A 24,243-nucleotide genomic window follows, 5' to 3' on the forward strand; every position below is an offset into this window, starting at 1 on the left:
CACAAGAAAAATAGAACATAAAAAAACAAAAATTAAAAACATTTAGAGAGCTTGAATCAATTTTATTTCATAAAGTTAGCTATGGAGAGAATAAATTAATAAATGTTCGAGCCAAATCAGATTCAATTTTTCTCTTTTCTACTTGTGTTAGTCTTGAAACTAAAGTAAATGATTTAAGAAATAATAACATTCTAAACTTTTAAATAAGAGCCAAGCAAGATCGAACAAAACATTATTATTATTATTATTATTTTTGACTCGTTTATAAATCTAACTCAAAATAATATATGTTTTCGGCCTGTCGGGTTAACAACATGACTGGCCAAACACCACCTATTATTGAACGATGAATGTTTTTTTCCATAGCCCTAATGCTCTACGTATACAAGCACAAGCTCTTGATATTCTAGACTTCATCTTCAACCAATATACCTACTCAAACAAAAATAATGAACAAAAATAATGTAAGACCACCTATATTTCTTAGCAGCGTCTTCTCCACAAATACGCCAAATTAATTCTCCCGAGCATAGGATGCTTACCCGATAGGAAACATATACTTCCATGCATCAGCATATCATGATTATAAGTTTTATTTTATGATGAGTTGAATGAAGCCTTGGATGCCCCCATGATGCAATAAATTATTTGGGTTGTCTACATACCAGACAATTCTGACATATTTACATATCAAACACCTAAACATTTCTTATTTATAGTCAAGCCACTCAAATCTTTAACATCAAAAATAATAATAATAATATTAATATTTCTGTCTTTTTAAAAATTAATATACAGTACAAATTTGTAATATCAAAATGTTACAGGTGTAAATATCGAAATCATGAATTCTTGTTGATACCTCACTTCCAGTCCAGTAGTGCCTTGGAAATGAGTTTTACATAATGGAGACATACGAAGACTTTAGACAGCACCAAGTAATTTTGGAATAGCTGCCTCCATGAATTGATACACCATGAAGCTAAAGGTTTACATACGCAGCACCCAATTCGTATGCATTCACATACACAGCACCCTAGCTCTGTTGCATGGTAGTGAAAAGGTTAGATAGGTGAATGCATAAGAAATTGGGTGAGGTGATGTGTATATACATTCTTCATAAGAAAAAAATATACAAGGCTTGATTTGTAAAGGCATCTGTGAAGGAGAAATCCGTAAATTATTCTACAAAAATGTGTCTCGGATCAAACGAGCCAATACACGTGATGCTAGCCTGCTGGTCACCTCTGGCAATACTTTGGCGGCGATGCCGGGTAATACTGGGAGGAGTTCTTGCATGATAATTGCAATGTTTATATCCTGTGACAATTCAGTGTAACACCAACTGTTATGGCAACAGGTGCAGGTATTAACGGGCTGACAAATTAAATACTTTCAACTAAATTTGGAAAAAAAAATTTATTAGAAAAATGTTATCCTATAATATTGAAATTTATTGGTTTAATTTAACAAAATTTTAAAAGGATAATTATAATGGATAAAATGATATATCATTTAAAAGAAAAAGGAGCCTGTAACGACTCGTAATTAACTTTGCAGTTTGTTTGCCTGAAATTGCACTTATTATTGAAAAAGAAAATTAAAAAAAAATGTACTTAGTATTGTGATAAATGGGTAAATTGCTTGATACTGGGTATGAAAGATTCTGCTACTGATGGCGGCAATGAATGAAACACTACGTGTAATCTTATGCCCAAGCTCAAATCAGCAAGATAATGTCCACTTTGGCCAAACAGTCTCATAGTTTAGTCCCATTGGTAGAACTTCCTAAGAGCTCATCCATCCCATAAGTGCTCCCATGCAAGTATACTTAATTTTGGAGTTTCTGATGAAATTCAACCATCACACAAAAGATATCTCAATGTTTAAGAGTTCAACTTCATACTACTTAAATGGTTTCACATAATCCCACACCCAAGTAACCAATGTCCTCGTAAGCATTCATAACTTTGAATCATCCACACAGATAGATTATTAGGTGACCCCTAAAGATTCAATAGGTGGCTCCCACCATGCAACACTTTGTCTCATTAGGGCTCAAGAGGTATCTCCTATGATGTAGCATTTTATTTTGTATAACACTTAGTTCTAATGAATATTAGTGTGGCACTTTGATATCATTTGCAATAGCCTGAATTCTCACCCATTAAAGATATTATCTGCTTTGCCCTAGAGGCTATAAAAATTGTAAATATAAAAAAATAAATATTAAAAAAGTCAGTTCCAACCACCCGTCCCCATAGTTATTTCTTAGGAGACGAATGTCTCACTCGAAGGAGAGGGAAGAATCAGACGAGAGCATAAAACAAGGAGGGAACAGTCAAATGAGAGTGATGGTTTTGAAACCTAGTAGGCATTCCAACGTGCGTCAAAAACAAGGAAGAAGATGCATAGTGCGAGAGACTAGAGATATAGTAGAAGAAGAGAAGAGAAGGGGGATCGTGCGGCTTGCGAACCTTCTGTGCAAGTTTGAGTGGTGTCGAGGAGGAAGAAGAGAAACCTTTCGTGTAGCGCATGCCCAAGCATACCAAACTGAGCAGTTTTGTGTGAGAAGCCTATAATATTAGTTATTTGAGTTGATCTATCCAATGCAATATAATGGCAATACACGTCCATTGGCATAAGTCAAACATACTCGACACAGCTAAATTTTATCATCACCAATTTCAGATGAACGCTTATACTATCACAGTACTTGAAGGCGCACACAACGATAAAGATGATAATATAATGATGAAGATAAAATGCACTTTTCTCACCGCTCACGGCATAAATGATATGCCAATAACTCACTTCAACAAGTATTGAAAATGAAAAGTTTCAAAACCCGTGCAATTATAAGCACAGGAATTATTCATATTTAAAGTAGTAAAAGCCTAACTACACAGTGGAATTCATTGCTAAAAAATCATGCACGTTGCTCCAATGAGATTAAGGGCAAATGGACAAGTAGACTCAAAACCCCCAAAACAAAGTGGTTCACATCAATAACCCCCTGAGTCCCAAGATGTAATAACGAAAATAAAATAAATAAATAAATATTAAATAATAATGATAATAACAAATTGAATAGTCACTAAGATAAGCACGCTATTGGTTAGGACTTAAGAGTCAAATTACTCGTTTGAGTCAAATAAACAAAGAGAGAGTAACAACATTGAAGGAGGGGAAGGAAAAAGCCGTAGGAAAAGGAGAGCAACATCAGAAGAAGATAAAAGAAAATATTAAAAGTCGACGTTGCTGCTTGCTGTAAGGAGGAGGGGGAGGAGGTGGCACCGAGGGCTTATCTGGATCGAGTCACAATAGAAGAGGAGGAAGCTGCAATTTCATTCATCGGTGTCGTGCAAAGAAGGAGGCCGCATCGCTTTCGCGTGCATGCGGAGGAAGTGGAGGAAGAAGAAATTGCGAGCATGTAGCTTTGGATCGAATCAAGACCGAAAGGAGTGTGAGGTCGTGTGTTATATAGATATGTTTAATATTTTGATAAGTTAATATATTACTAAATGAATAATTATACATATGGGTGAGGGTATGTTTATTTAATTAATAGAAATTTTTATTGAATTAGAGCTCTAAATATGGTAATTTTGGCCTGGAAAGAGGAGTTGGTGGAAAAGGCAAGCTAGGGAGGAAGAAGATCGATTGGGCAAATAAGTTAGTGAGAGTTTTAATTTTTGGTTTAATAGTAAGTTAAATTGTGTTTAAATTGTTTTGTGATTATTAATGAAATGATAAACAATTCTTCAATTCAACATTTATCGATTAGTAATGGTAAATTCTATAGATGATAGATATCAAGAAATCGAGGAAGTCATGCCATTGTAAATTTTATTAAAATAAGAAAAGGTTTTATAAGTTTTCAAAATATTTAGTAGGATAAATGTAAGTAATAAATGTTAATATCATGCTCAATATTGTCAGGGATTGAAGAATTTCTTTTTCAAAAGATTTAAATTTTAGGAGGGTTACCATATCAAGCAAGGTGAGTAATTATTTTTTATGCATTAAATTAATATTTTATTAAATAAACAATTATTTTATTAAATTGTTTAAAATAAATATTTTATTCATGTCTGACATTTTAAAAGTTTGAAATTGTATCACAAATAGGAAGAAAATAACAGACATATGAAGGTACATTTTAAAAGATTTTAAATTGAAATGAAATGAAATATAAATGTTTAAGTCATACATGATTATTCATAAATAATACTGACAGGAGAAGTAATGTACTCGTGCATATTAAAGAAAATAGTAATGGCGTACCTTCGGTGCAATTTTTTAGGGTACCTACAGTTATAATTTTTAGGGTACAATCGGGTACATTTTTTAGGGTACCTTCGGGCATGACTGTAATCTTATTATGAATATTAAAAAAGTTAAAAATAATAAATACTTAAAGCGAAACAAAAAAACAAACAGTTTTATAAAGTAATAAACTGCATATTCTTTGATCATTCATGCATAACATTGACATAATAATTTAATGCATATGAAGATTAATTACTTACTAAGTTAAACTTATAGTTGAATTTAATTATCTCTTTCAGAAAAATAAATGGTATATGTTGATATGTCTTATATGAAAGACTTGGTTTATAGGAGTAAGAGCATTGTTATTGGGTATTTATGATGATAGTTTTTTTTTTACCGTTCCCTTCATATAATGATATAGTGTTCATAACTAGTTTGAAATATTGTCTTGAGAGTAGTGTTGTTGTTTTTGGATGTTTCAAATTTATTCCATTTGTGGATATTGGAGATTCTTTTATATTTTGGAAATTTATGAAAAATACGTGGAAAGTAAAAGTGAAATGATAATACCGTCCAACCACATTTCCCGCCTAAGTTAATTCTAAGTTGCACGACGGATCGTGACAACAACTTAAAAAAAATAAAAATAAAAACTCAAGTTATTGTTAAATGGAATACCTGATTAGACGTCATAGTTGAGGTTCCAGCAGTTAGAAACTTGAACACTTTTTCCACGTTGTTTAATATAACTTCATCTTCCTCTGTAATAGTAGGCAGCAGAGATGCGGGCTTGAGAGGAACCATACTAAAAACTGGAGCTACATTACCAAATCCGAAGGCTGCACTCATTCGTACCAGCTGGTCTCTTGAAACCGCATCTATTGCTTTAACAATCTGAATGAGTAGAAAGAAGTCTTCACCGAAATGCCTTAACACCAGTTCATTAACTCAGGTAACCAGAAATAAAATGCCACGTTTAATAGCTCTTAAAACGCCATATAATAACATTTATAAAGACTAACAGTCGAGTTCAAACGCATAAGAGTTACATGGGAAGCTAGCAGATGATGACGCACATCGTGCTAGTAAATTCTTTACATGATAATTCTAGTGCCATCCAAAACACTATGATCAGACTGTCAACTTAGTTTCTCAAGATTGACCACATAATAATATGTGATTTGCATAAGAAAAATCATGCAAGATCGTGTTGCCGTTGACCAAAATTACTAAAACATAAATATTAAGTCTAAAAAGAGAATCCCGCTATTTTTTGCATAGCTATTTTGGCTCCAAAATATCAAATTTCTCCAATTCATCTCCCAACAACACAAAATTAAAACAAAATGATCCATCATGAAAAAATTATAATAAAAAATTGATCTTAATTGAATCTCCAATGGATCATTTTAGATCAATTTTATATAGTTGAGGTACTTTGATGCTCTAAATTAATTTGGTCACATAAAAATAGTCCGAGACTATTTTTAGAGTTTAACCGGAAACTTTATTCATAATGAATATTTAAGTCACTTTTGTGCTTTAATTCCATGATCATTTTCAGATAAGTCGATGATTAAATTGATTAGCAGTTTGTTACTCTTTTGCACATAAATATAGTACCTAGAGTTATACAAGTATTTTTTTGGTGCACATGTTTGTGGGGGCTAGGCTGATTAGGCCAATTCAATGAAAAGAGCCAGAATATTGGGGTTTTGGGCCTGGTAACCTGGGCAAACCTAGCCCAACCAACTAAGCCAATTGGTTCAGTAGATTAAGGTCATTTGTGAGGAGCTGTGAACTAAAAGCTGCTCAATAAGTGGTTAAAAAAACACAAAAGGTAACCGTCAAAGGCAAGTTCCCCGGTAATATACAATCAAAAAAAGCTCAGATATTAGTACCAATTCAATGATATTCAGCTGTAACTACTCTATAGTCAAAAGATAACTCCCATTTCTAGCATGTCATCACCCATAATTTCCTCCTGCAATTATTTTATAGCTATCATGCTGCAACAGACATTCTCAAACAGTTTATCTCATTTAAAATTTGCTAACCATGTGGAAGAATAATTTTGTGGTATAGAAAAATGAGAAGACATTTAAATATTACTTAGTTTGAGATCAAACAAGAACATAAGAAAATTTGCTCAGTACAAAATAAGTAAATGGATAAGAGTTAATGATACCTATAGCACTTAGTAAATTGGTTTACCTCAACCAGAATGAATTCTCGGAAAAAGTTTCCTTTATCAGATAGGAGAAAGGCAAGGGCTGCCCTTGTTTTAATCGGCTTCTGTTCCTGATATACTATCATTGGAAAGCCTGGAACAAAAGAATCTTTTTGACTTTGCAGCATACCAAGGCCAGCCATGTTCCCATTTAAATCCTCACCACCTCCACTTTTAGCAGCAGAAATGAAATTCTCAAATGCTCGCATGACATCAATAAACCTATCAGCATCAAAAACCCCAGATTTTCCATATATAGTATATCGCAGTGCATTCCTCAGCCGCGGTGATTCATCAGTTAGAAGTCTCTGGTTAAAAAAAAGGGGAGAATAATTTCAGGGTTACAAGTGCAAGTACGAGAAAGTTTATTAGCAAAGAGTGAAATGAGAGTTATAATTTTTAATAGTGTGAGAGAGAAAAGAACCTGAGCAATATAAGGATATGCTTCGTCTACAATGGCAAAGTCAGGATTTCCAACTAATGCTATGCCTTCCAATACTCCTATTGCTCTAATAATTAATGCAAAATATGGCGGTATTCTGAACGGGTAGTCAAAGGTTATCTGAGCCAAATCTGACGCCAATTCTTGAAAATTAATGTTTTTTGCACCCCCACCTTCAAGTGCTTGATCAAAAACTTTGGCTAATACAGGTAATATCGGTTCAAGATTAACTCCTTCCGGAATGAATCCAAGCTTGACAAAATCCTTAACTATGGCCTTGTAATCACGATGAATCAGGTGTGCAATTGCTTCAATCATTCCATATTTTTGATCATCGGTCAACCTTGTAACAAGACCTTCAGCAGAAGCATGCATAAGTTTAGTTTCTTCCTTACATTGAAAGAATACCTAGCAAATGCAAATACTACGGGGTTTTGCAGATGGAACAGTTCATGCCAATTTACAACACCATTAAAATTGGGACAGTTTATGCCATTACAGTAGACTACGACATGGATTGCCCTCATCACAGTAAACTCAATTAAAATAGAATAAAACAAATAAGAAACACATAATGACGGAATAAAAGCTAATAATAAGTAATAACGGCTAGGGATTGCCGTTATAAATCTAATATTTTCCCTCAAGTTGAAGCATAAATGTTAATCTTGTTCAACATGGATTAGAAGTCAACGAACAAAGGACAAGAAATATTCTTAGTGAGTGTATATGCTATTTGACTACTGGAGGACACAAAAGAAATATAAATTTCCCCAAACTCAATCTTTTCCTTATTGTCGATCTTCATATGTTTAGTACGATCATGTTGGACTGAATTGTAAGCAATGTTGATGACAATCTTATTATCACCGAATAGCTGTAGCGAGACGGAGGTTGGCATACGAAATTCATGGAGCATGATGGGTAACCAGAGGACTTCACAGACCCTCAAGAACATAGACAAGAATTTAGCTTCAACACTGTTTCGAGCAACCACATACTATTTTTTACTTTTCCACGTGACAAGATTTTCCAATACAAATGAGCAACACCCCGATGTGAAACGTCGATCATGAACCAATCCGGCTCAATTAGCATTTGTATAAACTGCAATAGACTGAGAAGTGTGATGAGAGAAAAACAAATTTGAGTCTGATGTATCTTTTAATTAATGCAAAATCTGGTGAATAGCTTGAAGATGATGCTCATAGGAGTCATGTATGAATTAACTCACTATACCAACTGTGTGACATATATTAGGGTGACTATGGGCGTGGTAGATAGATTTTCCCATAAAGTGTCGGTAATTAGTCTTGTTGACAAATATAATATTGGGAATGTCAGATAATTTTTCATTAGAATATATAGAAACAACCATCGGTTTACAAAAAATAAAGTTGTTCTCTATCAAGAGATTAATCACATATTTGCGCAGAGACAGACAAATGTCCCGAGATGATCAATCCACATTTATGCCTAAGAAGTACCAAAGAGATCCCAAAACATTCATTTCAAAGGACTTAGCAAAGATGTATTTCAAGGACTCCAATGTTGAGAGATCGTTGACAGTAAGAACAATATCATCAGCATAAACAATAATGATAGCTATCTGGTCATTGAAGGAATGTCAGAAAAAGAGTGTGATCTGATAGAGCCTAAGTAAAACCATGACCTACGACCACCTTTGTGAACTTGTCGAACCAGACTCTCGGGGACTGCTTTAGCCCATAAAGGGACTTCTGCAGTCTGCATACTTGCCCACTGGAAGCAGTAGAGTCAAAACCATGAGAAAGAAACATTTATAACTCTTTTGTACGCGCTCCATTCAAGAACGCATTCTTGATATCTAACTGGAATAAATGTCAATCCAATTTCACCGCAAGAGACAACAGGACACAAATAGAGTTTAACTTAGCCACTAAAGCAGAAGATACATTTTATGAATTTGGGATCAAGTATACTCCAAGTGGGGGTTGTGTTTTGAACAAAGATCTAATGTAGAGAAAACCCGAATATCAATGAAGCAAAACATCAGGACAGCTAGGGGGTTCAGAATTTGTGAATTTAGAAATGACTCTATTTATGAGATAGGTGGCAATGAAAATAACATCATTCCAAAATTGTTTCGGGACATTAGATTGAAACATAATGAAGCAAACAATGTCGAGAAGATGACAGTTTTTCCTCTCGACTATCTCATTTTGTTGAGTGTTCGTACATGAGCTAAAATGAGGATGTAATTATTCATCAAGAATTCACCCAAAATAGAGTTAAAATATTCACGGCCATTGTTGGTCCGAAGAACCTTAATGAGAGTTTTGAATTGAGTTAAAATGCATGTGTAGCAATTTACCTTTTAAATGTAGTCTCACGTCATTGGAGTGTGGTCATCAATCAAAGTTAGAAGCCACCATTTATTGGTGTAACTGGAAATGCAAGAGGATCCCCATAGGTTACTATGAATGAGTGAGAAAAGAGCGGTAGGTGTGGGTGGGATGGGTAAATGACCAGTTGATGTTTGGTTAGCTGACATGTTTCACAATTCAAATTAGAAAGGTTTTTATTAGAAAATATCAAAGGATATAAAATGTTTAAATATTAAAAATTAAGATGACTCAAACGACAATGCAATAATATAATGGGATATTTAATGACCTGAGATAAACTACAACTCCTGAGTGATGTGTCCTCGCTCTCTGTGCTATTCTCTTGAAAGTGATAGAGTCCAACCACCCTCTTAGCAGTTTCAATCATCCTCACCGAACGACGATCCTGAAAAACACAACCATCAGAAGAGAAATTAGCAATACAATCAATATCATTCCTCAACTTGCCGACAAATAACAATTTACATTGTAACAGGGGAACATGTAAAACAAACTTAAGAGTTAGACCGGTTGTTAGTACAACCGACCATTTACCAGCAATGAAACTACAGAATCCATCGACAATTCCGATAGTAACTTTCCCAGAGCATGGATAGTAACTCAAGAAAGCTTGCAGCATCCAATCATGTGATCTGTGACACTTGAATCAACAATCCACAGACTAAAAGAGGAAAAAACAATGAGAGTCATAGAAAGAGTACATTGTCGGACATGGGAGGTCAACAAGCTCGCAGAGAATTGATTGGCTCTAAGTAGCTTCATCAATTGCTCTATCTTATTTTTCAAAAATTCAGAGGATTTCGAGATGTTTCAAGTAGGAGTCGGTTGAATCGTGGTAAATTCGAACATCATCCTGAGACCCTTAGTAATAGAGGAATTGATCGATGGTTTGTAAGACGGTTTACCGTGAAGTTTATGATATTTGTTTCTAGTGTGGTTTAGTTTGTGCCAATAATCACAAGTAGGGTGACCAATTCGAGGTGGCATGGACGAGGGTTGAGCACTATTTGAGATTAGGGCGGATGATTCGACTGAAGTAGAGGTGTCGAGCATGACAAGTCTCTGGCTCTCTTCCCAACGAATCTCGGTGAAAGCAGCACGATCGGAAGGAGAATACCGACCAAGAATACGGCCCCGGACTTCATCAAGATCTTTGTTAAGGCTAGCTAGGAATTGAAACATGCGATCATTTTCTACAATCTTCTGGAAAAGAGAAAATTCGGGTGGAGATTTCAAGTGTAGTCGTCGTACACGTCCTATTTCATCTATAGTGCAACAAGGTCATTATAGTACCGGGTCACGGTCCTTGATCCCTATTTTGTCTCCCAGATTTTCTGAAACACCTTATAGAGTTGGTTGGAGTTTCCTACATCAAAATAGGTATCACTGACAATCATCCAGAGGGTGTCAGCTGAAGGGAGAAACATATATGAACGATCAATCAAAGTCTCCATGAAGTTAATCAACCACAACATGACCATGAAGTTCTCCACTGACCAAGCTCCATACACCGAGTCAGTCTTTGGAGGCTCACGAATTATACTTGTGAGGTGACTGAATTTCCCGCGTCCTTCGATGAACAAAAACACCGCTTAGGACCATTGGAGAAAGTTATTGTCGTTCAATTTATGAGTTGTGATCAAGAACATCATGTTGGTTTCAGGTCATGTATTTTGCAAGGGAGGGAGCGGAGGTTGGAGTTGATCCTTCAGTTGAATTAAGAACACATTATGAAGGTGGCTCAGTGTTGCAGGAATCCGCCATACTTCTAACTGAGCCAAAGAAATGTGGTTGTAATTCTAAGCCATTGATGAATTCCAGAAAGATCACTGGTACACGGATACAACTGCTGAAAAGGTCTGGCTGGGAAGAACAAAAGGCAGAATAGAGCAAAAGTGTTTTTTTAGACCAAAAAAATAGTTGCAGTAACTTGGTAATCACGAAAAGAGCGGCTGGAGGGATTAGCTTCGCTTACTCCTCTGACGAGGAATCCTCAGAAGACAAAAAGGAGAAACAAATAAAGAAGAAAGCAACAAAGGAATACGACAGCGGGAAGAATCGCGGTTAAGAAACCATTGCCTTCTTCTCTATCTGTAGCGGCCTCCCTGATGGGAAAGCAGCAGACAGAACCCGACTGGGAAGTCTTGCGGGAAGAACCACAGCGGGAAAGAAAGCCAAAAAGGAAAGTCGGTCAGGCCAGCTGGAAGGAGATCTGGCCTGGTGGAGGGGGATTTGGACGGCTAGAAAAAAGTCTGGCGGTTGCTAGGGTTAGAACCATAGCTTTGATAACATGTGAACTTTAGAAACTAGAGCACCATGATATTATTGATAGAACCTAATTACAATAGACACAACAAAGGAAAGAAATAAAACAGAATAAAACAAATAGGATATACATAATGAGGGAATAAAAGCTAATAATAAGGAATAACAGCTAGGAATTGCCGTTATAAATCTAATACTCTACATGTATATATGTAAATGTCAAATCTCTCACATTTTTTTAACCTACAAGAACACCAAACTATGCCCCGTGTTAATCTCTATAGCAATGGTAACATTCACCAGCTCCATGATCATATGAGAAATTATTTTCAAAATTTTAGTACAGAGCATAAGCTATTATTCAGGAAAAAGGCAGCATAAAAATAACTTAACGTTGTTACATCCAAATCCAAAAAGGAAACCCAACTAGAACTATCCGTTGGCAGTAGTAGTAGTTCTTAGGCTAACAGAAAAGCCTTTCCTTAAGGTAGAATTGCTTAAGGTAGAATTGCAGTTATTTACACACAAATAAGAAAACATAAAACACTCAAGGCACTAAACACTTGAGGAACTACAAAGTAAAAAATGCAGGAAACATTTATGATGTGTATCATGCAAAATCTCAGACCAAACAAGAAAGAAGATATGCAGTGCTTGAAAAAAAAAAATTTGTTCTACAGTAGAAACCATCCACCAAATTTTAAACATTTTTACTGCCATCTCCTACTTCCCATGAACTATTTGTGGCATGAGAATTAAAGCAGAATGATTAAAATGGCTATTATTTATTAAGTTCTTCTTTCATCTCCTTTGCATGCAATCAAGTAGTGATCAATGTGCTAAACCATTACATGAATTTAGCTACAGATCCACCAACCAATTACAACTTCAAAGAAATCTTTATTATCTATGTCCCACTAATAGCTTCAGTTAATACAAAGATACTAAAAGCGTGATATGTCATCACATAATAGTTAGGAAAGCTTGTACACCATAGATATGCTAAACAGTGAAATTTCCTAATGAATTACCATCATCTTGAATTGCTGGTAAAACTATCTTAAAAAACAATATTTTACCAAAATCTAGAATGGCCAACTTTCCATCTGGCGTCCGAATCAAGTTTCCAGGATGTGGATCAGCATGGAAAAAGCCAGTATCAAGCAGCTGCAAATCAAGTTACTGAACAATCAAATTCAACGGTTTATAAATTATTGGTCCAAGTTAAAAAACTTGTAATCTAATAGGTGAAATATTGAATAAGTGGCAAAAAAACATAGCACGCCCCTGAATATTGTGAAACGCTAGTGTGGTCGTCTAGGCATTCAGGTGAGGTGAGGTGAGGTGACAACACTTCACTCACCTCCCAAGCACTTCATCATTACAATAGCAATACCAAGAGGAGAACAATACCTTAGATTGTTTCAACATTGAAAGCGAGTTACTCTTAATGACAACTGTACATGGGGGATGTGAAAACACACACACACAAATCAAGGATTTGGTGAACAAATAGTAGACACATGTAAGATCTAAAGATCTCAACCAGGCTCTATACACATTCAACTTGTTTCCATGTTCACCTTTAAGAAGGAAAATTGGATTTTAGATTAAGATAATACCAAGGATTTCTCCCTCTTGCAAAGACTATATGATTTGGTTCAAGAATTCATATAGGCAGAAGCCATTATGATTAATTATCTAAATAAAAAAAAAAACCACAAATTTCAATTATGGACAGTCTATCAGCTCCGTGATATTTTGCTTTACTCCGTGATATTTTGCTTTAGTACCAATAAATTGGTTTGGAGAGGAAAATATACTAATATAGCTCAAAGCTAATAATAATGGATGATAAAAAAATCCAATCAAGACCTAATAATTCTATCATCTCAGATTAAAGTGGAGTTTGTTGTTGTAATGGTAGTAAAGAAATACTTGTAGTAACAATAATGAAATAAGTGAATAGTTTAAAACAGTAGCGGTCAAGACGATGGCAGCTCTAGGAGTAGATTCTGATTCTCGTCAATGAAAATGACAAAAGGATGATGTAATGGATTGAGGAAAGGCTAAAAATCTCTATTTATTAAAACAAGTTGCTATGTTACCAAATGATAAGAGTTATTAAACACATTTGAAAAGGTGGAGGGTGACCAATAGTTGAGGATGTAATAACTGAATTTTAAAATAAAATAAAATAATAATAATAAACGAATACCGGTGGTTAAAGGAGACGTGCACCATGTAAGAAATTTATTTCTCGCCCCTTTTGCATTTTTTCCCCATTCAAAAGCAGACGAGCAAGAAACTGCGGTAGAGATCGAGAGAGAGATGAGAGCAGGAGAGAAGAGGGAGTAGAGAGTGTCCCTTACTTGTTTTGATGAGAGCAGAAGAGAAGAGGGAGTAGAGAGTGTCCCTTACTTGTTTTGATGTCAAGCTCTAGTCGAAGGAGAAAGAAGATCATGCAGCTTCGCGCGCTACCATAGGTCGAGACTTGGCTGAAGAGCGAAGAAGAAGGGAGATTGTGTGGCTTGCATGCAAAGGAAGGAGAAATTTTGCATGTGTGTTGTCTATCCCAAGCCCTAGACGATCGAAATTGTGGAAGGGAGGAGGTGCGATTTCAACGTTGTGCTTGTGCTAAGTTGAGGTTGAGGTCTAGTTGAGCGACTTCAACATTATTGTCGTGCTCAAAGGAAGAGAATGAAGAAGCAGGCGGCAGCGACGTGCTCAGTTGGGATGAACCGCGACCGAAGGAGGAAGAAGGAAAGCTTTAGCTTTGTCACGAAGAGAAGGGGAACTTTTGCGCATGGGCAAATGCCGAAATTCATATAAAGGTATGTTTACTATGTTTATAAGTTAATTAATATGTTATCATATAAATAAAATTTATACATGTGCGTGTGTGAGTAGGTGTTTATTTATAAGTGTTAATAGCAGTTTACTTGAATCAGGAATCGAAGACTTAATGAATTCTTGGAATTTAAGATAGAGGCGAGTCAAGGTATTCAAAGAAGAATAAGGAAAAGATTTATAAGTTCTATGCATTAATTATGTAAACTAGTTTAATTAAATATCGTGTTAATTGCATATTAACAAATTTTATGAATTAATTTTAATGATTTCAATTTATCAAACTGATGAATTAAAGGATGATAGAGAGGTCAAAGTGCTAGGAAAAGTGAATTTAAGGGATAAGTGTTTCAAATGTCTCTTTAAATCAAGGTGAGTGATTATTTTCTTTTATGCATTAAACTAATCTTTAATTAAATGAATAATCACAATAAATGATTTAAAATTAGCAATTTATTCGTGAATTTCATTTTGAAAGTCTAACATGTTATAAGAGATAGAGGAAAACAACAGAATAATAACATTTTAAATGATTTTGAATTCATATGAAAAGAGAGGTAAAAATTTAACTCATATAAGATTACCACAGATTGTATTGGCAGAAGATGCGATGTACCCGTGCACATTAAAAGAAATGATAAAGGTACGTCTTCGGGTGCAATTTGAGAATACATTTTAGCACATTTTTTAGAGTACATTCGGGTACATTTTTTAGTGTGCTTTCGAGCACATTTTTTTATGATACATTTGGTTATAATGGTAATCCTATTATGAGTTTTAAAAATGTTAAAAACGGTTAATACTTAAAGTAAAACGAGAAGAGAAAAATTTTAAGTTTTAATGAAATGAGCTGCATTTTACTTTCGTCATTTATGCATAGCATAGCATAATAATTTAATGCATATTAGATTATAATTACTCACTAAGTCATACTTATGATTGTAATTAATGGTTACTTTAGGAAAATAAAAATTTTAGGTTGATATGTCTAGTAAGAGAGACTTGATTTATAGGAGGAGGACTGCAGTTGATAGGTACTAATATGATATGTTTCTAATTTTTTTTATACTATTTCTTTTGAATAGAGATATATGATTGTGTGGATTGAGATTTTACTTGCAGAATTTTTATTACTATTGGATGATTTAAATTTTCTTATTGTGCCGGTGGATTATTAGCGACTCTTTTATATTTATTGGAAGTGGTAAAATTGTAGATAGATGTGAATATTGTATGACCGCAGTACGCACCTTAATTAATTTTAAGCACCGGTTTAGGTCATGACAGAGGAAGAGATGATAAGTATGGTAGTTCACCTAGAAATTGGGCAAAAAATAGTCCTAAAGATCTCTCTAAAACTCCAAAAAGAAGAGAGAAGCCATCAAACAACCCAAAATAATTAGTTGAATTCCATCTCAAAGGAGGCTGATTCCATACATTCAATTTATCATGTTCAAAAGGAGATATTGGCGCTATGACTTCCATTGATGGATAATTTGATTCTTCAAGCATACACATACACAAATTTTGCAAAGTCTATGGTTGACAAGAAGTCTACTTCAGGATATTATATATTTAGGAGATAACTTTGTGACTTGTAAAAGTAAAAAAATAGATTATAAAAGTAAGACCAAATGTAAAAGCCGAATTTAAGAGAATCTGCAAATTTCTATGATAAAAATTATCCTGAGATTTACAAGGAAGAATAAAAAAGACCTAGAGCATTCTATTATGAGAAAAATTCAGCTATTATTATAGCAAATAATCTCATATAGCATGATCATACAAAGCATTTAGAGGTTAATATACAGTATATAAATGAAAAGCTTGACAATGGCTTAATCTATACTACATTTATAATCCCTTTCGATTAGAATTTGCTCAAATTCTAGTTGAAATTTTCCATCATCTGTAAATATCAAACAAGAACATGCACAACCTTACTATACTAACAATAGTATATGCAGACAAGAGAATTTTTTATAACAAATTCAGCTAATCAACAACATGCAGTTTTTTTCTGTAGACAAAAGTGTTATTTTCCTTAATGAAAACAAATAAATATATAAGTAGGTCAAGAAACCTGTTTTAGGTAACATATCACTCCAACATTGACTAGTGCCCCAACATCACTTTCTGTGCTTTGCGACAACTTTTCTCCATCTATCCACTGAGTAGTGAGTACCTTTCTTGATGTATATTTGTGATACGTCTTTGGTACAACAACCTAGAAGGACAAGCAAGTAATACGGTATAAAAGAAAATCACAAACAGACATTATTAAGCATTTAAGTTACTAAGTTTCATAAAGATAACTTCAAATAATCGGTTTTACCTACTAAGAAATGGGGATCGATGATTCATAAAGTTGACACCAAATAACTAGGATAACACAAATGATGATGGCAATTATTATGATAATTATGACAGCAAGACAAATTTTAGGGATTTAAAAAAATATATCAGTATGGATGATAAATTTAGAAAAAAGTGGAAGAACAGAAAGTACTCTGAACTTCATTCATTATTACAACAAAATTAACCTCTTTATATTAACAATGTGTTCATTGAAACTTCAAAAGAAGCAATGATTCAATAGCATGGTCTAACTTAAGGTCTACCACATCTTCCATTTTTTTTTCACCCATAACAAATTGTCTTACATGAAATATTATCACTTTAGCAAATTGTTAAAAAAGATCCATGGTTAAATTAGTTAGATCGAGAATGACTACTTGACATCATAATCATGAAAAATATTCAACCACCTGAGGGAGGTCTTCTCTCATCATTTCAGCAAAACGAGTACCATTTTCTCCCTCATTCACATAATCAAGTTCCTCAAAAAACCGAGAAGCCCATTCATCCACCAATCCAACTACATCAATAGAAACCTGTGAATCATATAGAAAACAATTAGAACGGGCAATTACAGTGCTTCAAAAATAGAGAGAAATTTAAATAGATAGAAAAAGTACCTGAGGAAATTTTCGTAGAAACAACCCAAGTTTCCTGATAATATATAGATCTACCGTTACAGTCTCTAAAACAAAAGGCCTTTGCACTTTAACGGCCACCAACTCACCTGTTTCCTTCAATCGACCTTTGTAAACTTGCCCAAGGGATGCTGAAGAGAAAATGTGAATTACCAACATTTATATTATTTATGAAGCTGCTTTTCTTAGACAACAAATTTCTACAGGAAATGATGATAAGATAACAATATCATAGGGTATGCAATTGTTAAGATGAGATTACCAGCAGCTATTGGTGAAGCAGTAAGTTCTGAGTAGATTTCTTGCCAAGGATGACCAAGCTCTTCTTCAATAAGCGCCATTGCTACGTCATCAGGAAATGAAGGGACCTAAGAGTTACAAATTAGAAAAGTGAAGATACATTATTCACAAAGAAGCCAAATTCACCGAGTTGTATATCTTGCTACATAATACGAACAGAGCTTTCCAACTGATCTCTGCTAGTATAAGAACTGCTTTAAAACTAATTTTATGAATTCCTAGAAGTATGATGACTATACCTTATCGCAAAGCTTTTGTAGCTCAGTCATAGCAGCTGGTGATAATATATCCGGTCTAATACTCAAGGCTTGCCCAAGTTTAATATAAGCTGGACCAAGAGATGTCACAATCTCCCTAAGTTCAATAGCTCTTGCAACTTCATTCTAAAAATATAAAAGAGGATATCAAAGGCAGGAAAGAAGACAATAACTTTGCTGTATATTGGCATCGAAGGATTAAAATACAAAATTAGGTGACAAGGAAACTACTGCCATGTTTGGAAGTTCTACTTATTTCCTAATTTAGAAATAGAAATCAGAAAACATATGTGGGAATAAAAAGGGAAAACAGAAGTAATTAAAATTTATATGATTATGTAATTCTTAATTAATACCTTCTAAGTAATAATTATCCTAAATAAACCTTATTTAAGAAAAAATCCATAATTAACACCTTCTAAATACTAGCAAACGCTTATTAATCCCTAACTAGCATTATTTACATCTAATTGGCATTACAAAAATTAATTTTCCAAATTAAGCTAATTAATCAGAGCCACCAATTAAGCATGCTTTTGAAACATATGAAAAAACTCGCACAAATGCTTTCATAATTTGAAAAAAAACCAACTTTGTCGCCAAGAACAAGGAATAAAAGTATGATGTAAAAAGATGCTCTCTTGGTGAAAGTATTTGTAGCTCACTGTTTGGAGGAGAGGTTGCTTATCCAAGATCATAAGTTTGAGCATCATACTTTATTATTTATCACTCACCAACCAAAAAAAAAAAAAAACTCTCTTCAGTACCTTCTTTGGAAACTGACAAACAAAAAAATAAAACAGAAATGAATAAAAATATGAACCCCTTTTTTTCCCATGTTTCAATATTTATGACTAGCATCCAATTTTCAGTACTGTATCAAAATGTAGAGTTCAATGACTTTTTTGCAAAATTAATTCAAGCCAATCAACTCTCAAGCATAATGAAGTCTAGAAAATAAAATTTGCCAGATTTGTTAAGCATCCAAGGTCGGGAATGAAGAAGGCAGGATGAGTGGTCTCTACAAACAGATTGGCAACTGACAAACGGAAATAGAAATCCAAACAAGATGGTGACGAAAAAGCAGTACCTCCTTAATCTTCTTATTTATCAGATCCAAAGCTAAGTTAGATAAAAAACCACCAGCAACAGAGAGTAACTGTATTATACGAGTTGCAACAGCTCGGGGGCGCTTTCTCCAATACACAGAAATAATGTCTGGATCATACACTAAAGGTAAGGATTCACAGCTCTCTGCTGCTGTTACCTGCTTGACAGCATGCAAAAAAGAATAAAACAGCGAAACCATTAAAAACTAGTAACAGATGTTGAATACCACGACCAATCAATTAAGGAAGACGTGTTATTTTACAAAAAAATCAATCCACGTTTACAACATGAATGAGCTTTCTATACAATAATTGTGCAGAACAAATACTAAGATTCAAGGTGAAGAAATTCAAAAAAAATTTCCATTACTAGTGAATAAGACAAATCATAGAAATACCTAGGAGATATGCTGGGCACAAAGAGAATTAGAAGGCCGGACTGGCTATATTAAATATTCAACTTTGTTTTTCCAATTATGAAAAGTACAAACACTGGTGAGTTCAAATTTCCATGTTTCTATTTGTATAGAGGACTGCCTTATGTGTACACCGCCTAATGTAAGTTTGGTACTTATCAAACTTTTCTTCACTTTACATCATAACGCAAACCATTTTCATAAACAATTATATCCTCGTCACATATCATAGTATTTTTAGCGAAAGAGCGAGAGAAGAAGAGTACAAAAAACAACAACAAATAGTTGGTACTTTTATGGATTCATCTCTATAACCATTCTTAGAATGAAGGACCAGCTCTATTTATACCCCATCTATTTTGAGTAGCCTTGACCAATTATGCTTTCTACAAGTCAAGCTGATTGAGTGTGACGATAATCTATCATTCCATTTTACTTGAGTTCCTCTGCCTCATTTACATGAATTTTCGTCAACGTAAAAATTTTTCATCGGCCCAACATGTTATAAAATGGATTGCAGGGGTGCGTCTGAATCTTTGAGAAGGCTCAAACAAGCCTATTCGCGTCCAAATCAGGCTTTTTTTGGTGTTTGGTGTACTTCAAGATCTCATGCGCTTCATTTGCTTGAATTTTCACCCTTGTAAAAAAATTGCATCGAAGCATCATTTTGCTAAGTTGATTGTGTGAACGCATCTACATCATCGAGACAATTCAAATGAGCTTATTAGTGTCCGAGTCTTGCTTCGTTTGATGTGTGACAACTATCGAGGGCTTAAATATTCATGTGTTAAATATGATAAAAGTTTAATATATATTTATATATTTATATATTAATGTTAATATAAATTTATATATTAATAATATACATTATTTAAATTTCAAATTCAAATCTCCCTTCATAATTTTTATTTTAATTAGATAATAACGGGACAATAATGAGGTTTTATTTCTCTTCCAAATGAGCCGCTCTAATTAAAGAAAAATAATGGTTTCTTACAGATTTCAATTTCAACAAACTTGGACCAAGAAATGGAAAAATCGAGAGATTCATTACTTTTTACAAAATAGCTCTCTCTCTCCCCTAAAATCATTCTCATCACCCCCTCTCATGTTTTTTGAAAAAATTATTACATGCGGAAGAGCTAAATGCAGATAAGTGTGCATTGAGTGTATTTAGGGTGTATTGAGAGTGTATTCACCTGAGTATACATCAATTCACTCTAAAATACACCTTGAGCGCATCTCAATACACTCTAAAATACACTCAGTTCACATATATGTTATCTGCATGTAATATTCTCTCCGCTTTTTGAAACCAGTATCATTCTCTCCTCACTCCCTCTTCTATTATTTTTTGAAGCCAACGCCACTCTCTACTAGTCCCCTCTCTTTCTCTCACACTTCATCTATCCCTCAGCAAAGAGATTAATCGAAACACGCATACCATACTTCCTCTCCTAAACTCACCCAAAACAATGCCCCTCCATAGCTCATACCCATTGTTCTCCCATATTCAAGGCAGGGCAACTCACAACACCTTCTATTCTCGTCAACAACCTGGTCCTCCGAGGATTCTCCCTTGCTGGCAGCAACAACCTTGTCGAAAACAAGCCCGCAAGCAACATCTTCGGCACAACTCTAACCTCACAGTTCTCCCTCTCACCAACATACCTACCTGAACCCGTCAGCAAGCATCTTCTAGAAAGCCTTCTTTCCAGAAATTCTCTCGCTGACATCCTCTCCAGCCTTCCTCCAACCCAATTCTCGGCCCGCACGATACAAACACAATTAGAGTTGGCTGGGAAGGCAACGACGACGTCAGCCTGCTGCCTCTCACTACCCTCCTTTAGCTGGCGATGACTCCCACACGAAGCTTCACCATCAGTATCCTTTCCAGCTGCAAGAATCGAACGACAACCTACTCTGCCATCCCACTGGAATCCCCCTACTGACATCCTTTTCTCTCTCCCGCATTTCTTTCCATTTGACCACAATTCTGACGAACTACTGCTTCTGGCCGAAAATCCCAACAACTTCAGCTTAGCCTCTTTCTATCCTCTCATTGTTAAGAAAAAAAGAAAGCAAAGAGCAAAACAAAAGAGAGAAAGAAAGACACAAAGATAAAGAAAGAAAAAAAGAAAAAAAGAAAAAAAAGAGAGACGAGAAAAAAATCCTTTGTGCCTCAAAATCCATGCATTGTCGCCACTTTACTTTAATCTCAAAAAGTATAAAAGGTTATAGTCCTAAATTCAAATATCCCATTTGAGGCGCATTTATTGTGATAAAGGGAACCCGTACATGCTTTTTAAGAGTGTGGCAGGGGAAGCTCATATGGGATATTCATGACGCAACCTCTTTGCAACGTGTCTACCATGACGAGCGAAAATGTACATGCTTTTTAAGATCATGGTGAGATTCGTCAATGTCATTCACGATTAGAGGGATATACATATGTGCTCTAACGTTTGCAGGTACCCCATACATGCCCTGAAAAGACATGACGGGCTTCGAATACTTCGGCTGCGGTGTCTCAACCATACATGCTTTTAAAGGGCGTGGGAGTTGTAGTTAGGCCCGACTTTCTCGATGTAGCCCGTAGGAAAAATGTCAGGTGGCTATCAAAATATTGCAAAAATTCTGGCAAAATTATGTCCAAATAAAGCTTATAGTAATTGAATTATATTGCAGTAAAAAATGATTTGTAATTTTTTGATCAAGGGGAAAATTGAAACTTAGATAAAAAAAAGGAGAAAATAGCATAATTAAATAAAATAACCAGCATAAGATTTACAGAGATTTGATGACTTGTCCACGAACTCAAATGAAACCTATAATTAACTTGTTGCCTCACCAATAAATTTAACTAAATCTGTCAAACAATTGAATTGTATTTCAAACTTAATTGAACCAATTAGGGGGTCATAAGAATGTTGCTACGAATCAGTAAGTATATTTTTTAAAAATATCAAAACATATGATAAACTCTTAATAAAGTTAATTGATATTTCCACTTAACATCCAAGAGTTAATAAGTTGGAGGCTAAATATAAGAAACCAAATTCAACATTTTGAATGCATTAATCAGGATCCTAATGTGCTTAATTGACAATTTTAAGACCCACGACACCCTAGAAATTTTTTGGCACAGAAAGCATTAGATCTGTTGTTAAGGCTTAAAATGTAATTTTGTACTATTTATAAGAAGTCTTACAAAGCTATCAGGGGTAAAAACATAGTATCATAATCATAATACTCTGTTGTTATTCCTAAGAAAACCTGCAATGATGCTTTCATGTGACAAAATTTGAAGTGTCGATGCAGCTAAAGATTGGGGAATGTCAGTGTTCCTTCGACCTCTACCTCCATAAGCTCAAGAGCATAACAATATAGACCAAAAATAAACTCACTAGAGACAATTCAAAATGATTAGCACATGGTTGAGTTAACAACTCATGTTACACTTCACAACGATTCATAAAACCAAGGCCAAAGAATTGGGACTAAAATAAATTCATGTAGCCAAACATCATATTTCCAATTAATTTTTACCAACATTGGCATTGATGTAAACCTATATATCACTCGAACATAAAATTCAGTTCCATCATGCATAACATGATGCCATGAAGCATTGCAGCACATTATTCATGGCACTTTCAGACTCTTAAGAAAGCATGTTCTTGTTTCAAAGCCTGGTTCTCCCTGTTTAAATTTATGCTTCTAAATGGAACCAATAGATATGCACTATCTAAGCTGGACCACATCCATGGAAATAAACGCACTGGAGTTTGGTCTCAAGAAAAACTTGGTTGCAGCTAGAACACTACTTATCTTTGCAAGTCTAGCCCCTCATTCATACCATGAATAATTAAATTATTTGGTCGCAAACTGCCATACTACAAAATGCATTTAGCACTTCAGTATAGTATAAAAAGCAGGACATCGCATAAGAAGATAAGGAATAGCTACTGAATCATCTTCCGGTTTTGATAATCCTTTCTCTAGTCAGAAATAGATTAGCACAAAAAGTATTCAGAACGTCGCCAAATAGCCAGTTTGAAACAAAAAACAGGACAAAAGCAACAGACCTCAACAAGGCGGAGTCGGATATTCTCATCCGCAAACTGTGAATCGGATAGGTTCTGCCCTCGCAAGCCTCTCATCAGTATCGCCAACTGCTCATCCTCTTCCATCTGCGCCCTGACCCTCTTGATATCATCCGAAACATTTCCAAATCTCTGCAATTCCAGTAAACCCTAGTAATGTCAAAGAATAAGGTTGAAATACTAATTAAAAAACACCGAAATCACTTACATTTGCAGCTCCATTGATAGATCTATTGGTAGGCCCCCTTGACTTGTCCGAAGAAGAAGCTGAGATAGTCCCAGGTCTCGGTCCCGTGGCGACTGCAACCGTGCCTGAGCGCCGCACCCTAGAAAGCGACGGAAACGCACGTCGTCGGACTCGCATCCGCCCTACTCCATGGACACCAGTGCCGAGAGGTCGGCGGGAAGGATTTATGCCGCAGTGGAGGAACTGAGGCGCAGCATCCATAGAAGAATCGCTTCCTCTACCTATGCTCCCGATCCCTACGATCACCAGTTCAGAGTTCCGAGACTGAAGAGTGCTTCCCCGCCAGAGAACAGAGAGAAGGCGCGGGGAGGAGTCGGACTTGGAAGTAGAGATAGAGTTGGAACTCAACTCAACTCAGGGGCC

The 24,243-nt window shown here is 35.1% G+C and overlaps 1 protein-coding gene across 1 annotated transcript; it reads right to left on the minus strand.

Annotated features, from left to right (window-relative positions):
* Positions 1 to 777: 777 nt before the first annotated feature.
* LOC110020809 (uncharacterized protein sll0005) lies at positions 778 to 24,203 on the minus strand. Its single transcript, XM_020719056.1, has 13 exons — positions 23,842 to 24,203; positions 23,616 to 23,765; positions 19,093 to 19,269; positions 17,985 to 18,128; positions 17,708 to 17,813; positions 17,428 to 17,576; positions 17,218 to 17,343; positions 16,533 to 16,676; positions 12,679 to 12,766; positions 6,930 to 7,303; positions 6,490 to 6,813; positions 4,954 to 5,169; positions 778 to 1,320 (listed from the first exon to the last, which is right to left on the minus strand). The coding sequence occupies exons 1-13, from the start codon at positions 24,079 to 24,081 to the stop codon at positions 1,186 to 1,188; spliced, it is 2,373 nt and encodes a 790-aa protein (XP_020574715.1). The 5' UTR covers positions 24,082 to 24,203; the 3' UTR covers positions 778 to 1,185.
* Between the last annotated feature and the right edge of the window lie 40 nt (positions 24,204 to 24,243).

The sequence above is a fragment of the Phalaenopsis equestris genome, unplaced genomic scaffold, assembly GCF_001263595.1.
Source record: "Phalaenopsis equestris unplaced genomic scaffold, ASM126359v1 Scaffold000107, whole genome shotgun sequence".
Classification (NCBI taxonomy): domain Eukaryota; kingdom Viridiplantae; phylum Streptophyta; class Magnoliopsida; order Asparagales; family Orchidaceae; genus Phalaenopsis; species Phalaenopsis equestris.

What these genes read in the sequence shown, in the direction of transcription:
- LOC110020809 (XM_020719056.1), bottom strand. Translation starts at nt 24,081, where the DNA reads ATGGATGCTGCGCCTCAGTTCCTCCACTGCGGCATAAATCCTTCCCGC. An exon ending in TTCTACGAAAATTTCCTCAG is followed by an intron (nt 17,344 to 17,427) that starts GTACTTTTTCTA and finishes TATGATTCACAG; the next exon opens with GTTTCTATTGATGTAGTTGG. An exon ending in GTTGGCCATTCTAGATTTTG is followed by an intron (nt 7,304 to 12,678) that starts GTAAAATATTGT and finishes CTTCTGCTGAAG; the next exon opens with GTCTTGTTACAAGGTTGACC.